This window comes from Aspergillus lucknowensis, assembly GCF_044049455.1.
Source record: "Aspergillus lucknowensis strain CBS 449.75 chromosome Unknown BJX67scaffold_1, whole genome shotgun sequence".
NCBI classification, from domain to species: domain Eukaryota; kingdom Fungi; phylum Ascomycota; class Eurotiomycetes; order Eurotiales; family Aspergillaceae; genus Aspergillus; species Aspergillus lucknowensis.
This window is the reverse complement of record NW_027263545.1, coordinates 128,647-142,533: the sequence shown is the minus strand read 5'-3', so window position 1 is coordinate 142,533 and position 13,887 is coordinate 128,647. Positions and strand designations below refer to the sequence as shown.

Genomic DNA, 13,887 nt, shown 5'->3' with positions numbered 1-13,887 from the left:
GGATGTGAAGGGGTTGAGTCGAGGACCGGCAGCTGTCGGGTTGGGGATCGAATTGATGTGTTGTGCGTGGCCAACTGTGGGGTTCCGGTCAGGAAAAGCTGGCTCATTGTTCCCGGCTGAAGAGTGCGACAGAGAATTGAGTCCATGTGCGCCTTGGGAACGGTGAAATTGAAACTCGCGCATGGATCGATGGCTCTCAGTCTCAATAACGCGAAAACCTTCCTTGCAACCTCAGCCCCACACTCTCAAAGACCGCATCCAACCGAGCTCTTGCGCTTCGTCCTGGCTCTTGTCTTGCCGGAGAACCCTTCTGGAGAACGCAGAGAATGCATGAATAAAGAAAACCACAGAAGAGCGACCTATCACATTCCAGACGGTCTGGAACCCCATTGCAGATCGTCCAAACTTAGACCGACGCCGAGGCCTTGAGTCGCGCCAATCGATCCAATTCTCTCGCGGAATTCCGCCCCAGAGCGGCCCGTCTGGTGGGAGGGATGCCTTGCGCTGTCATGTTGCTTTGGGGATGTCAGGCTGATGGGTTTCTGCGCGATAAATTTCTCGGTGCAGGTTTGATGCAGTGACGGAACTCGAGTACAGGCAGAGAATTGAGCTTTGAAACTGACGGCGTGGGTTCGGTTTCGCTGGACGGCAGAGATGCGATTCAATTGTCGTTGACTGAAAATTAGGGCACCTTGCTCCGAAGTCCTCGAGTGGCCTTCGCTGTTTTCTCCGTGCACTCAGACCCGATGAATCGGATGCTGTGTTCGAGCTGAGAACCGCGGCCCGATCTGGTTTTGGATGCGCGTGTGTCTGAGGGTGTGTGAGGCGATGGCGTTGCCTTCGTGTGGGTTCCTGAGAGAGAAGGGAGGAGATGTACTGGCCCAGAAGTCTCGGATTTCACTGTGTTACCATGGTCTGGACCAGACGTGGCTCACGCTCGATTCTAGATTCATGTTTCCAGGTTCTTCGTGATTTAGACTCGCCTTTGCCCAAGCCTCACAAGAAAGCCGAAGGTCCCCGAGCCAGCCGGCTATCGGGACAATGCGATGCACGCACAGGCCGAGAGCGCAAAGACAACATCAGCTGTGAGGATCATGCAGCGTGGTTTCCTGTCTTGTTCATCCAGCGGTGTCGACGATGGTCGCAGGGTATGTCATCCTCAACCTAGCCACGATACCTCGCCCCTCCCCTCGCTCATAAGGTCTCATCACCCCCTGTTTATGCATGGTGATTGCGCCTCAATCGCGGCGGGACTTCACCTCGATCAAAACGCCACATGGCACCTTGCCTCAGCCACCGGTGCGTTCGCTTTACAACCAGGGCTGACGGAGCTTGACGTGGATGCCGAGTGGGACGATGTTTCGACAAGGCTAACCAGCCAGGGCATGAGAATATACACGCACAAAGCACATGGTTCTGAGCGCATTCCCCCCTTATCTAATGATTCCAACAGAGTTGAGATGGCGTAGGCCGCGCAGTGTCTCCATGGAACTCTCCTGACACTTTTGTAATGTGCCAGAGCTCAATACCCCTAGAGTAACGTTCTGTCCATCCTCCTTGAGTAATGGTGGCGTGTCGTTGCCGGCTGCGCGTGGGCCAAGTTGCTCTGACCTCAACGTCAAAGTGTGGTGGATATGATTCATAGCTCTTCATTATTTCAAGGCATCCAATCCTTCAGCCAGCTGAACCAGAGCACTGGGAAGCCGATCCGTGAGTCCTGCAGAAGGCAGACGAAGTTTGAGCATGCGAAGGATTTTGGTCGACCTCCCAATCCCATCAAGTCTTCGCCGCTCCCCCCTACGAAGTGCCTCCACAATCATTCTGCAGACGAAGGAATTGCTCATTATTGCGCTCCTCGAAGTGTCGAAGACCCTCCGCACCCGAATCCCAAACTAATGGAAAATTAATCCGGCGACTGAACAAATCCCAGCACCTGCACTGACCCTGATCGTCGCCGCACAGACTGAACAGACAGCCCCCTCGGGATCCTCGACACCTGACCCAGGTTTGCCTCCCGTGCTCGCTCAGCTGTCGGGGAATGAAAAGAGGGAGAGATGATCTTGTCCACATCCCGTATGCTTCGCGATGGATGCCGGCCAAGACCCCGTCATCGACAACACCCCTGCGCAGAAATCGTGGGATTCAAACGGTGCACAGATGCTGGACGGTGTTCCCTGGCATCTCTCGTCCGCGCCTTCCAACTCAATCAGGGACCTCGAGCCTCTGCCCTATTTGCTCAACTCAGCCCAGCCCATCCAAGCGCAGGCCAGACCAGCCCACCAACAGCCAAACCGCCATGACACCTCGGGGGCCACAACAAAGCCCAAAAAAAAAGAAAAAAAAAAAAAAAAAACAAAGAAAGAAAAAAGGATAAACACGCCAGATCTCTTCCAGTCCTGGTAAAGAATGCCATTCAGCCATTCAGCCATTCAGCCCCGAAGACGGACGATCACGTCACGACAGGACTCGAGGCCCGAGCCCAAGCCCATGGTAATGGCAATAGTAATGGCGGCCCGGGCCCAGACCCAGGGCTCCGGGTTGGATAACTGCTTGGAATGTGTCGCTTTTCGTCAAGCTGCGTTTGGGCTGGGGGAGGGGGTTGGGATCTCCTCTTGTTGACTCCTGACTATAGTGGTGGGGGAGGGAAAGGAGGTTGGTTGATCCTCATTCATACTCTGTGTGCTTTTGACGGGGAAACTACGGAGTAATAAGTCCCATTATGAGTTTTGTCTTTGTACTTCACCCCAGCTCGTGTGACCAGGGTCCGCTTTCAGTGTGTCTGGGCTCTGTAGGTCGTACTCCGATACTGTGAGATTCCTCCGGCGCGAACCTGGAAACTTATTCGTGAGAGACACTGATGGTCGTAGGCATAGAGGGAGCGAAGCGGAGTGTGCTACGTAACGATCAAATCCTGGAGTAGAACGCAGCACCCACTGGCACCCGTATACCAGTCAGTATCTTGGACAAAGGACCTCAGAGCGTATCTCCTTCACCACTTAGGTGAACAGACTCGCGCCGTTCCTCGGAATCAGCGCGCGATAACGATTCTCCTCAACTCATTGACATGCCTCTCTGGTTTGACCTGTGCAGTTCCCGGTTATGTTACTTCGCTTCCGTAGGCAGGGAGCTGGGGCCGAGAGCTAAGAGAATTGACCAGGTTCGAACCGTACTTGCTATACATACATAGATATAGATATAGATATATATAGATCCCCAAATACATCAAGGAGCTCATTCCAACGGCTCTGGATACGCGCTATGAAGCTGCAGGAGAGCACTTTATACAAAGGAAATCGACTCGTGCGTAGTGATCGGAATTTTCTCTTGAGCAAAGCTCAGTCAGAGTGAGATGGAGCCTGGGGTTGTCAACATATTTATACATCGGCACACAGGGCTCAACTACCACCAGCTTTTCGAAACGTGTATTCACCTACTGTATATACCTTCAATCTGTGAGCCAGCTGGCTAAAAGTGCGTCATCCAAACTACATCTCTAAGTATCTACATATCAAATGAGATCCAAGAACGCCGTTTTCAAAATATATTGTGAGTCCGACATCACATATATACGCAACCTACATACGCCTCAGCAGACAATGGAAGAGCGTCCATACGCCCCTGAACACGTCGAGCCGGTCTTGCGCATCGAAGAGGTCGTACCACCTTGTCCGCCGTAGCTTCAGGACGTGCCACGGGTGCTCCGGGGATGAATCGGGGGATACGTCGCTGGATCCCGTGGTGAGGATCTCGAGGTACCGGCGGTGGATGCGGAGGTGTAGGATGGCGAGGTGGTGGTTTATTGAAGAGAGCATGTATATCTACGAAATCAGTGTCTGCGTTCCAGGAGCTGGGGGTAACTTTATCATCCGGCGTACATCATCAATAGGGCTCTCCCGCTCCTTTCCAATCTGGATATATCGCATCCGTCTATCCCACAGACTCGGGCCCGGTTGCACGAGCTTCCACTTCTCGCTACTGCTCATTTTCCGGGCGAGGTTCGGTCTTCGCAATCCCGGTGGCCGGGAACGTTTTCGCTCGTTCGCTGCGCCGGCTTCGTTTTCCTGCTCTGTGGTGACTCGTGCGCTGTCGCCAATGGCGTCGTTCGGGGCGCCGCCCCATCGTGGCGCCGTTGCCCACCATTTCCCTTCCCCCGGTCTGACTTCCGTCTTTCCCTCGCGTGCGCGCTCCTGAGCGGCTAGTATCATGGCAGCGACTTCGCGGACGAGGTCGCATGTATCGCCTAGGCCCTCGCCGTGTGTCTCCTCCGGCCCGCGGAAGGAGGTATCGGGCCGACACTGCGCGACGAAGACGGGACCCTCGAGCATTCCGTTCCGCGCAAGCTGTCTATCCTTTGGCGAGCGCGTGGCTTGAAACGTTTGCCGGACGGGGAAGAGCAGTGTGCCCATGGACAAGCGGGGAGGGGCAACAGGTATGGACACCTGGCATCCAAACGGCCAGGCGGCCATCTCGATTATTGCGCGGATTGTCTCCTCGCGGATATCTTCTGGCATTTGAGGGCCGGAGGCAATGCGGCGGCCTTTGTATTTCTGGACCAGGGGTGGCCTCGAGTCTGCTGGGTTGTCCACGTCCATTGGAGTAGTGTCGGTACCTTCTGCTCTCGACTCGTCACTTGGATCGTCTCCGCTCGGTTCTGGTGACTTTGGACGCTCATAGTACTCATCCAGACTGTCGTCCCAGTACTGAGACATACGCTCCAGCGCTGTCCAGAACTTCCTCGCCTGGGTCACCCGCACCCTTTCACGACCTGGGCGGGGCGGTAACCTCGCCACCTCGCGGAAGGCATCGTCGTTGTCCAGCAATAACTCGCGCTCCAGAACGTCATATTTATCCTTGGGAGGGTACGGGTTCTCGTTGTCCATGAAGGTCAGCACCCCGTCTTCCGTTGGCGGCTGGCCGAGTGACTGCTCCGAGGACTCGGTTTCCCATGGCAGAAGAGGGGCACTCCTTGCTCCGTCGTGGCGGACGATGGCAGCTAACGGAACGTCAGCTTCGACTATTAGGTTGAGGTCGTGGAATTTCTGCGGAGTGATGTCTTGGGGTCGGCGAATCGCGGCAAGGACGGCCTGGAATTTCCGCAGGGAGTCTTCGGAGGGGGCTCCTGGGACGTTGGGGAGTCTGTAGACAGGGAAGTCCAGCGGCGTCGGAGGGGGTGGGGGTGAGCGCTCTTTGTCGGGGTCTGACCCGATTGCGGGGAGGCCTGCTGATAGTAAGTTAACAAAGAGGTTCCAAACACATCAGGGGCGCAGGGAGACCGCGAGGGAGTCTTACTTAGCGCACTGCACCATCCGAACATTCTGCAGAAATAGGCTTTCCCCGGGCAATAGTAAAGCCAATTGCATAAGGTCCAGAAACAGAGGGCAAAGAATCCAAATCACATGCTACCTCAGCCCTGGGGACTGAAGTGTGGTTCAGGGGGATGACGGGCAGATGGAGTGGCAAGGAGCCTCATTCGTGAAAACTGTGGCACGGACGGACTCCGGACGAGGCACCGTGGGAGACAGCTGGGAGATGAGAGAGGTTCCAGAGTGAGACAACATGAATGGAAGGAGGGGACGAGAGCGTCAAGGAGCCAACTTGCGCCGGCTCTCTCTCAGTGGAGCGACATGACACAACATCTCGTTGTCACGCTAGCCAGGGTCTGTCTCGGTGGCATTTACTGCATGCTTAGTCTGGTATGAAGATGAGACAGCAGCGATGCTCTAGGGTCTGTGTCGACTTCTTTCGTTCAGCGTATATAAATGAATTAAACAGGATATCAATGCATATCGAGGCGTCAACATTGAGTGACCTCGAGCTCAACAGCCTTTGGGTCGGTAAGGAGCTAGTCCGAGAATGGAAAGTCGGGCCGGATTTTGCTCAGTCAGCAGGCACATGACTGAACTGCCTCTTTGGGAAGTCATCGTGAATCCTGAAGCTTCGAGAGCAGGATCTTGGAGAGTTCAGTTCATCTCAGGAGTTCATCGTTCTCTCGAGATCCATCGCCCGATCTGGACCCTCTGGCCCCCGTTTGATTGAACAGAATCTTCATGGCCCTGCCGAATGATCACACCTCTTCTCTCGCCCCTGAAGTAGTCTACTCCGAAAATGGCCATCTTATATTGCTCGACCGACCTCATTGGACGGAATGTGTTTCATGATTCCTCCGTCTTGATCCTTTTGCTCAGGAACTCTTCGACGCCTCCCCGCGAAGGGCCGAAGTTCCGCATCGCCAGCGCGTCATAAGGTTCGTGCTCGAGGCTTGAGCCATGCACAGCCGAAACCCACACAAGGCCGAGTCTGAGACCTTCATTTCGCTCGTCTCCTGCTGCCTTCTCTCTTAGAGTCACGTCTCACGGCTTTTCAACGAGAGCGTTCTCTTCAATTCTCTGCTGCTCTGGCTGAACGGGCTGGTGAACCTTTGGCGCTGCCATGGCCTGACCGGCTTGTGCTTTTTCGAGTCTTCTCAACTGCTTCCACTCATCGTCAATCTCTTTGTCGTTTGGACGACGTCTACTCATTTGATCCCAGCTCTCATCTCAATGCACTCAGCCGTCGATCTATCAGAGCCTCTGTCTGGGCGACATGTCGGCAAACCCTTCAATTATATTCTATGACGGCCGCAGATGCACAAAGGTCCCACGACAGCCAAGAGCAACTAACCCGCCTACTTCGGGTGCAGACACTTCAAGCGTCTCTACGTCTACCATAGTCGCACCTACAGATTCCATCACTCACGCCACATTTACTACAGAGACGTCCACAACATTAGAGACCAGCACACCTCTGCCACAACCCGGTCCCTCCGGATCGCACGATGAAAGCACCGGGCCTCCATACGCCACAATCCTCGGTGTTCTTTTTGGAGTCTTGGGATTTATAGCACTCGTTGCCATCATTGTTTTCCTCCTTCGCCGCTCTCGACGGAAGCCAGCCGGTTGGGGTGGACAGTTAATGCGAGATGGTCGCGAATCTGCAGATTCCACGATAAGCCTACACCGAGATTATCGTCCCCGGGCAACTAACCTCGCCGATGCTTCTGCAGTATCATCCACTGTTAATACGCCAAGGGCTGCCCCTTATTCCGATAGCCCCGGCCACCACAAACGACAGTCTCCCCCGTACTCCGATCCCTTCGCAGACTTGGCAGAGGTGCCCCAGGGCACAGAAAACTCCGTCGTGCCGCTCATAGTGCGGAGTTCCGCCACGAACCCCGACAACGCTCCCACGCCGCCGGCGAAGTCTCACGCTGCAGATCGGGACTCCGTCCAGAGCGGAACCAGTCTCGGCAGCACTCTTGTTCTGCCCGGGCGAAGCAGCATCGGGAGCAGCTTTCATAGACTCTCGTTTCCGAATCCAGCACCCGAGGACGGCTCGTTCCAGAGGGCAGTTGTTCGCGGAGATACGCACAGTGATCCGTTTGACCTGGATAGCATCCCGCTCCCAGCGTCTAGGCGAAGTTCAGGCGTCATGCCGAGTTCGCTGATATAACGCGCGTGGAAAATTTTGTAACGTCAGGTATATTTCAGCCTCAGACTCTGTACTAAGTTCTCAAAAATCTGTTTGGTTGTGGCATACACAATTCGGCACATGTACATCGTCTTGTACCTTAGCGGATATAGAAGCAATACATCTTTCACTTTCCACCTTTCACCACCCTACCTAGACTTGGTATTGTTGATAAATTCGCTATTAAATGCACCGTCAAAACGAGTACCGGTAGCGCCTGTACCTTTCCTGCAACCCCGTTATGTTTGTGCTTCTACCTCCCTCCACCACGATTGCTTCCTTCCCGCGTTCAACGACGCCATTCCAGTTTCCATCTCATCTCATCTCGTCACCCTTCTTAAATCTCTCGAGACGCTGCGTGCCTGCCTATGATGTGCTCCACGTAAATATCCCCAAAGCCCGGGACAACTCCGAGTACCTCGATCCACACTGGTTGTAGTTGACCCCACTGCGGCAGTTTTGGGCCGGTAAATGTCGATGGAGACGTCTGGTAACTACTCGACAAGACTGTTGTTAGTGAGGGTGAAGATGGCGCGACGGCGCGTCCCCAATTGTGATTTATGATGAATAGATTGGGGGAAACGACGTGTTGTACGCAGCCCCCCCAAAACGTTCCCCATGGGTATCCGCCACCGATATGGCCAACGCTCCAAAAGTCATCGAGCAGGAAATTTCCAGGAGATTCCAGAAGCTTGTTTGGCTCATAACATGGTCTGCCCCTGCATGCTGAAGGGGTATTATATGTGGGCGACTTCTACGGGTTTCATCCTTTTTCGTGATCAGCTCCTCATGATTTGAGGTAGACAGCTAGCTACAATTAACACAAGACAAATATCTAGACTTACTGCAGTTCCCGACAGTTTCCATCTCATTCAAAACTAAGCATTCAAGGAATCTGGCTATCGTCGCCTCTTCGATTAACTGGCCGAGTTAACCGACCGAGCGAAATTAGGGTTTGGTCTCCGCTCCAAAGCCTGGACTGCACTCGAAACGCTCCGTGTTCAAATCAGCATCAAACCGAGATCTCTTGGGCGGTGGACAGATAAAACAACAGGTTCTGCGTTTGTTGTTTCAGGTATATATAGAACTTCCAGGGTCCAGGGAGACGAAAGCGTCAGCTCTCCTTGTTCTCCCTTCGTGAATTATCTCGAGACACTGCGTGCTGTTTTAGGCTGCCATATACTGACTGTCCGGACGCGCTGTCCTCGGCCTTCTTTCACTCTCTTCTTCGTGGACTTGTGTTGAGACTGTCATCTCTACTGCAGCTCCTGGGTAAATATGCGTATTAGCAGTCCCCAGCATCAACCCGATCGATGAGCGGGGCATCAATTTCTGGAGGAAATGGCTTTCCAAAACAGAATTGAGACGCATCCATGCTAGGGGTGAGAATCACGCCGATCTGCAGGTCGGCCGGCCGGTAGCGTTTCTGTTTTCCCTGTTTCATCTCACAGTGGGGGATTAGTTCTGCAGGCGAGATATCGGCTGCCAATTTGTCTCTCTGGATCTTGTCTCAGGATCAATGTCCTGTTCTAGAGAGAGAAAGGGGCTTGATGGGATGGAACAGGCCACGGAGTATCCGGGATTCAGAATGAGGGCGAAGCTGGGGATATATTCTTTGTCTTTGACGAGGGTGCCCTCTGCCAACGCGTATCTCCATGTAATTGGGGACCATCTTGAGGGGTCAAAAGCACCGGGGTTCCGGTCCTTCGTGCTCATCATCGAGAAATTCTTGAGCTGCTGCGTATTCGGTTGATATAGGGCAGATCCGGGCGGCTAGACGCCGTTGACTGGTTCTGAATCACCTGTGGCATTGATTATTGCCCTTTGTTCTATCTGCGTTCCCCTTCCTGCTCCGAGTCATCGCTGAGGCTGATTACTGCCCCGGGTCCATGATCCGCCGGTCCTGGTGATGCAAGTGTCAACTACACTCCGGTATAGATCATGTTTGCGGGTGAGTTACCTCCTCCTCTTCCTCTAGTAGCATCTGGATCTCCGGGTACCCTGGCCCACCCAGGAGGGGTCCGCAGATGCTGCGCTGCTTGCGTGTGTGATCGGCCCTCGTTCTCATTTTCGGTTAGTGATATTGCGCTTTGCGCTTATTCGAGTCTGTACTTGCTGGTTAGCTTTCCCTTTGCAATGAGCTTAGACTGCGGTGAGCCCTACCACCAGAGCGTGCTTCAAGATGGAAATACACATGAGGATGCACCAGATCCCGCAGCCCACCAAATCACAGCTCATCCGGGACGGCAGGAAAATATGCGTCGATCTCATCCACCTTTGCCATACTGGGACCGTAGAATGACTCGACAGCGGCGCAGACATTAGCATCATAGCTGCTATATCTGGGGCGACGTGTACCTGTAGTGTGTTTGCGTGCCGGTCCAGGATGCCTTGTACATCTTGCCCTCTAGAATTGAGCGATCACGGTCATGAACAGCCACGTCCCAACAAAGCAGGGCGTTTTCACCCTTCTTATCAACGTTTTAGTCCAGAAACCTTTGCAAAACGGAAAGGGCTCAACCAAGATCAAGGGCATCACCAGTGATCCCCGCGGAAATCTATCCCAAAATTAGTAACAAAAGCCTGCCCAGACATAATAAGACTTACCGCATCACAGTATGAGTTTCGTCTGCAACATTGCTTGTAAAGAATGCTGGCAACCGACTGTCATTGACGCATTATTAACCCAAAAAAAAAGTGCCACGACCCTCCTCGTACGCCTAATCCTCTAACTCTTTGATAATACAACTGCCTTCCTCTACCACGGGTCCCACTGGCACAAACCTGGGCTCGACCGTACAACGATAGTTGCAACCCTTGCTGCCATCCCTCCATTTGCACGTAGCACGACTTCCTTGCCAATATCTTGGAATACAGGCCCTCTCCTTGACAACCCAGCCCGTATTTTGCGTACGAGGACAGGAGAAGACGAAGGAGAGATAAAGCGTTTAGTGTTAGTGAGGCGAAGAGGGCGTGTCGACGAGGGATGGTAAGTGACGGAGACGGATGTCGTACGAGTTAGACCGGTATATCTCCATTACCCACCCCACTCGTGACACTTTTCGCGGAGTTGAAGGTTTGGAGAGTCCAGCCGTTCTTTATTCATCGCCCACCGAAGAGCCATTTGCCCTGGCCTGGCGAGTCTTTCGAGGTGAGACGGTGTGTCGTGGTAGTCTGTCTGCGATGAAGGCCGGATGCACTATGTAAGGATTCAAAGTCGTGCTCGCAAATCATGATGACAGCACTCGTCGCTGACATCTGCCGCGCTCGTCATAGCACCAACACGGTTCAGACCCGCCAGGCCCTGGCTTGAATCTTCAGTTGGTGCTTGTCGGCGCCAATGACGCTGTTGGTGCTCTCCAGGTCATAGCCTTTGGCTTCCATATCAATTTTTTATCTAGGAGCACAGGTGTTCCTTCTACTGCCCAGCAACCTTTAATTGGGTGAGACAGGTAGCTGAACAAAACATGCCTTCATCATCACAGAGCCACGCCTGTTCCATCGCCCAAAGCACATGGCGGCGAACAAACGAGCAGCTTGAGTGTCAAGATACGAGGCTGCGAGGTAACAGATTGATTGAGGGACAAGTAGAAGTTAGTCGAACAAGTAAGAGAAAACTGAAGGACAACCGTAGTAAGAAAACGTACTGGATTTCGAGTCTGAGCTGCAAAAGATTTGCCAGGGCGGTTTTGCCAGCACTGCGGTCAGCAACTGAACAGCACGCAAAACATCCCTTGGCAAGTAAATGCCAATGATCAACGGGAAAAAGCCAGGAAGTAAAGGAGGGGTAACCACCAGAACCTCACTGTGAGGGCTTTCTGGTCCCCTGAGATCTCTACCGGGTCCAAGGCAAAGCGTGCCATGCCGCAAAGTTGGTGTGCCAGCACGTTGAGGGTCAACATGCTCTGGCATACTTCGGTCCCTTGTTCACCGGACCACAGTGTCTGTCACGCAAGATGCCACAGAGCTTGGTCCTGCTTCGAGGCTTATTCTCGTAGCTGTCGGTGGGGAGCCCATATTTGGGTTTCTTGCCAGCGTTCATCTGATCTGACTTAGCATATTTCCCCACGGACATCGAACCGGAGGGTCAGCGAGTGAGCATTCGTATCCCAGAGTATCCTCTCTCTCCAAAGCATGCTGTCCGTCATCTGGTGCTGCCGAGGTTGTGACAGACTCGGGCCTATCTTCTCAACCTGTTGGATGTCTAGGTACTCGACGGACTTGAAGGAGTTGATTCCCAAAGATCTGCCCACGGGTCCCTGGTCGTTAGGCTAACGTCTTCCATTCTTGCTCCGTCTGTAGCTAGACGAGCATAAGTTGTTCCAGACGGCACTCCTCTTTCTTTCTGGCTGACTCTCCTCGGGGCCAGAAAACAGAAAAAAACAAATAAAGTCGCGCTGGGAGGCGGATTCGAGACTTTCTTTCTTCTCGAGCTAGAGTCAGTCGTTTTGTCTCAGAATCATAATAATCACGTCGTTTTCAGCGCCATATGCTTTCGGTAATCGGACATCCAAGTTCCAATGAAACGACTAGCTTTCTAAAGGAACTTGAAGGCTACCAGCCTCCTGCATGGTTACTGAGCTCTCATGAAGGTCACGTCCGTTGGCTTTACACTCCACGAGTGCCTTAGTCCTTCCTGTTCCGACCTCCTGTACCTGGCCATCGGTGATGGTGATGAACCCCCTCTCCTTGTCTTCTCCGGCTACCCTTCCGAATCCGGCAAGGAGGGCTAGTAGCATGGAGGGCTACTAGAATATTCACGCGTTGGATATCTCTATTTCCAGGGTCTATAACACATGGAGATCTTGCTCATCTCCAATGTGGCAATCCCGTTGATATTTTCCTTGACATGCTCGTATGCACCATCAAATATCTCGTGTGCTTCGTCCAAATCGAGGTCCTGCCAGGTATTCAAGATGCAGGTTTTAACAATATCTCGAAATCGACGGAAGTGCTTCTCTTGAACGCGTTTTGATTTGAGATAGCGGGGTGGGAAACCTCACTCAACTCACTGTAGCTGCCAGCACCAGTCGGCTTTACCTAGGATCGCAGCGCAATTAGGTCTGGTTTGTACTCTACGAGTGCCTTGACTTGCCCTATCTCGGTCTTCCGGGGTTTGTGGGGGTTATCGTTGTCGAATTATTGGTTGGGGGTGTTGAACATGCTTTGCAGCTGTGGAAGAAGTGCCGGTCATTGCTTGTGATCTTTCAGGGAGCCGATCATGTAGGGGAAAAGGTGGTCATGCTTTGGCCACAGGTACTTGATGCAATCTAGCTTCGCTTCGCAAAATATGTTCTCGAGTCTGTCACGAAGATTCCATGACAAACGATCTAGATGTAATCGGCCGTTTTTCGGGAGTACATGAGCAAAAAGAGAAAGTGCATACCGAAGCATCGCACAGAGTGTCGAATAAATCAAGTGCTTGCCGTGGAAGATGGATTTTTTTCCCCCTTGGATATCCTAGCCTTGAGGTTCTTAGGATTAGGGCTGGCCATAACCCTCGGTGCTGGTTCTCATTGGACTTGATGAATAGAATGCTGGCAGCAAACAACGAAAGCCATGGAGCGTGCACCTTTCTCAGCCATGGGAGACAGACGCAACGACAGATGTATTTACTTCTCTGGTCTCTTTGTAGAAGCTCTAACGCCTCCAGCACCCGTTTGGTGCAAGGACAGCGACCCTCCTCCCCTGCGGGGATGTCACCGCAACTCGAGTCGGCTTTCCCTACACTAAGTCCCCGGTTGCAAAGCTAGACCAAGCAGACCAGCATCAACAATCGGCGGCGCACAGTGCGTTTGGCTTCCTCTACAATGGATTACGCGGAGGGGTACCGCCAGAACCTCGTATATCTTCGAGGGTCAGAAACAAGTCTGTTTGTAAAGTCTGGCGACACCACAGGCTTGTACTGAAGATATGTTTCCACTTGGAGACTCCCATCTTGCTCCATCATCCGTTGTAGGCTCTCCCGGACCCTCATCGAGATCGAGGTGATGGAAGGGAACGCAATGGTGTTGAGAGGCACACCGACAACACGAGATCAGGAGTGTCTGGTGATGTTTATTCGCAGATGTTCATTCACCGAGTACGACACCAGCGCCGCTCAGCACAGAAATGCCGATACGCCTGCCGTGCTTCACCCTGATCATGATTAGCTGCCGACCCATTATACCAAAGGAGACCAGACTTACCTGTTTCTTTCTTGACTGGGTCAAATCGTTGGAAGTACTCTTTTTACTCTCCCGGAGGCGGAACGGTAATAATGCGTACACAAGTACGCCACGCAACCCACCCACAGCCTAATTTAGGATCAAATCCAAAGGCGCAGGTCTGTGGGACCTCAGTCGTTCCAGTTAAGCAGTAGTCGAAACCAAGATCGGTCGT

General features: G+C 53.0%; 3 protein-coding genes across 3 annotated transcripts; 1 reads left to right on the top strand and 2 right to left on the bottom strand.

The window, feature by feature from the left end:
• Window positions 1-3,575: 3,575 nt before the first annotated feature.
• BJX67DRAFT_376108 (uncharacterized protein) lies at window positions 3,576-5,314 on the bottom strand (the record flags this gene model as incomplete). Its single annotated transcript, XM_071031812.1, has 3 exons — window positions 3,576-3,818; window positions 3,876-5,218; window positions 5,290-5,314. 3 exons carry the CDS (start codon window positions 5,312-5,314, stop codon window positions 3,576-3,578), a joined length of 1,611 nt encoding a protein of 536 aa, XP_070891262.1.
• Window positions 5,315-5,938: 624 nt separating this feature from the next.
• BJX67DRAFT_1625 (uncharacterized protein) lies at window positions 5,939-7,618 on the top strand. Its single transcript, XM_071024966.1, has one exon. The coding sequence runs from the start codon at window positions 6,583-6,585 to the stop codon at window positions 7,486-7,488; it is 906 nt and encodes a 301-aa protein (XP_070891261.1). The 5' UTR covers window positions 5,939-6,582; the 3' UTR covers window positions 7,489-7,618.
• A 4,292-nt stretch (window positions 7,619-11,910) lies between these two features.
• On the bottom strand, window positions 11,911-12,285 carry BJX67DRAFT_339027 (uncharacterized protein). Its single transcript, XM_071027629.1, has one exon. The coding sequence runs from the start codon at window positions 12,243-12,245 to the stop codon at window positions 12,036-12,038; it is 210 nt and encodes a 69-aa protein (XP_070891260.1). The 5' UTR covers window positions 12,246-12,285; the 3' UTR covers window positions 11,911-12,035.
• Window positions 12,286-13,887: the final 1,602 nt, after the last annotated feature.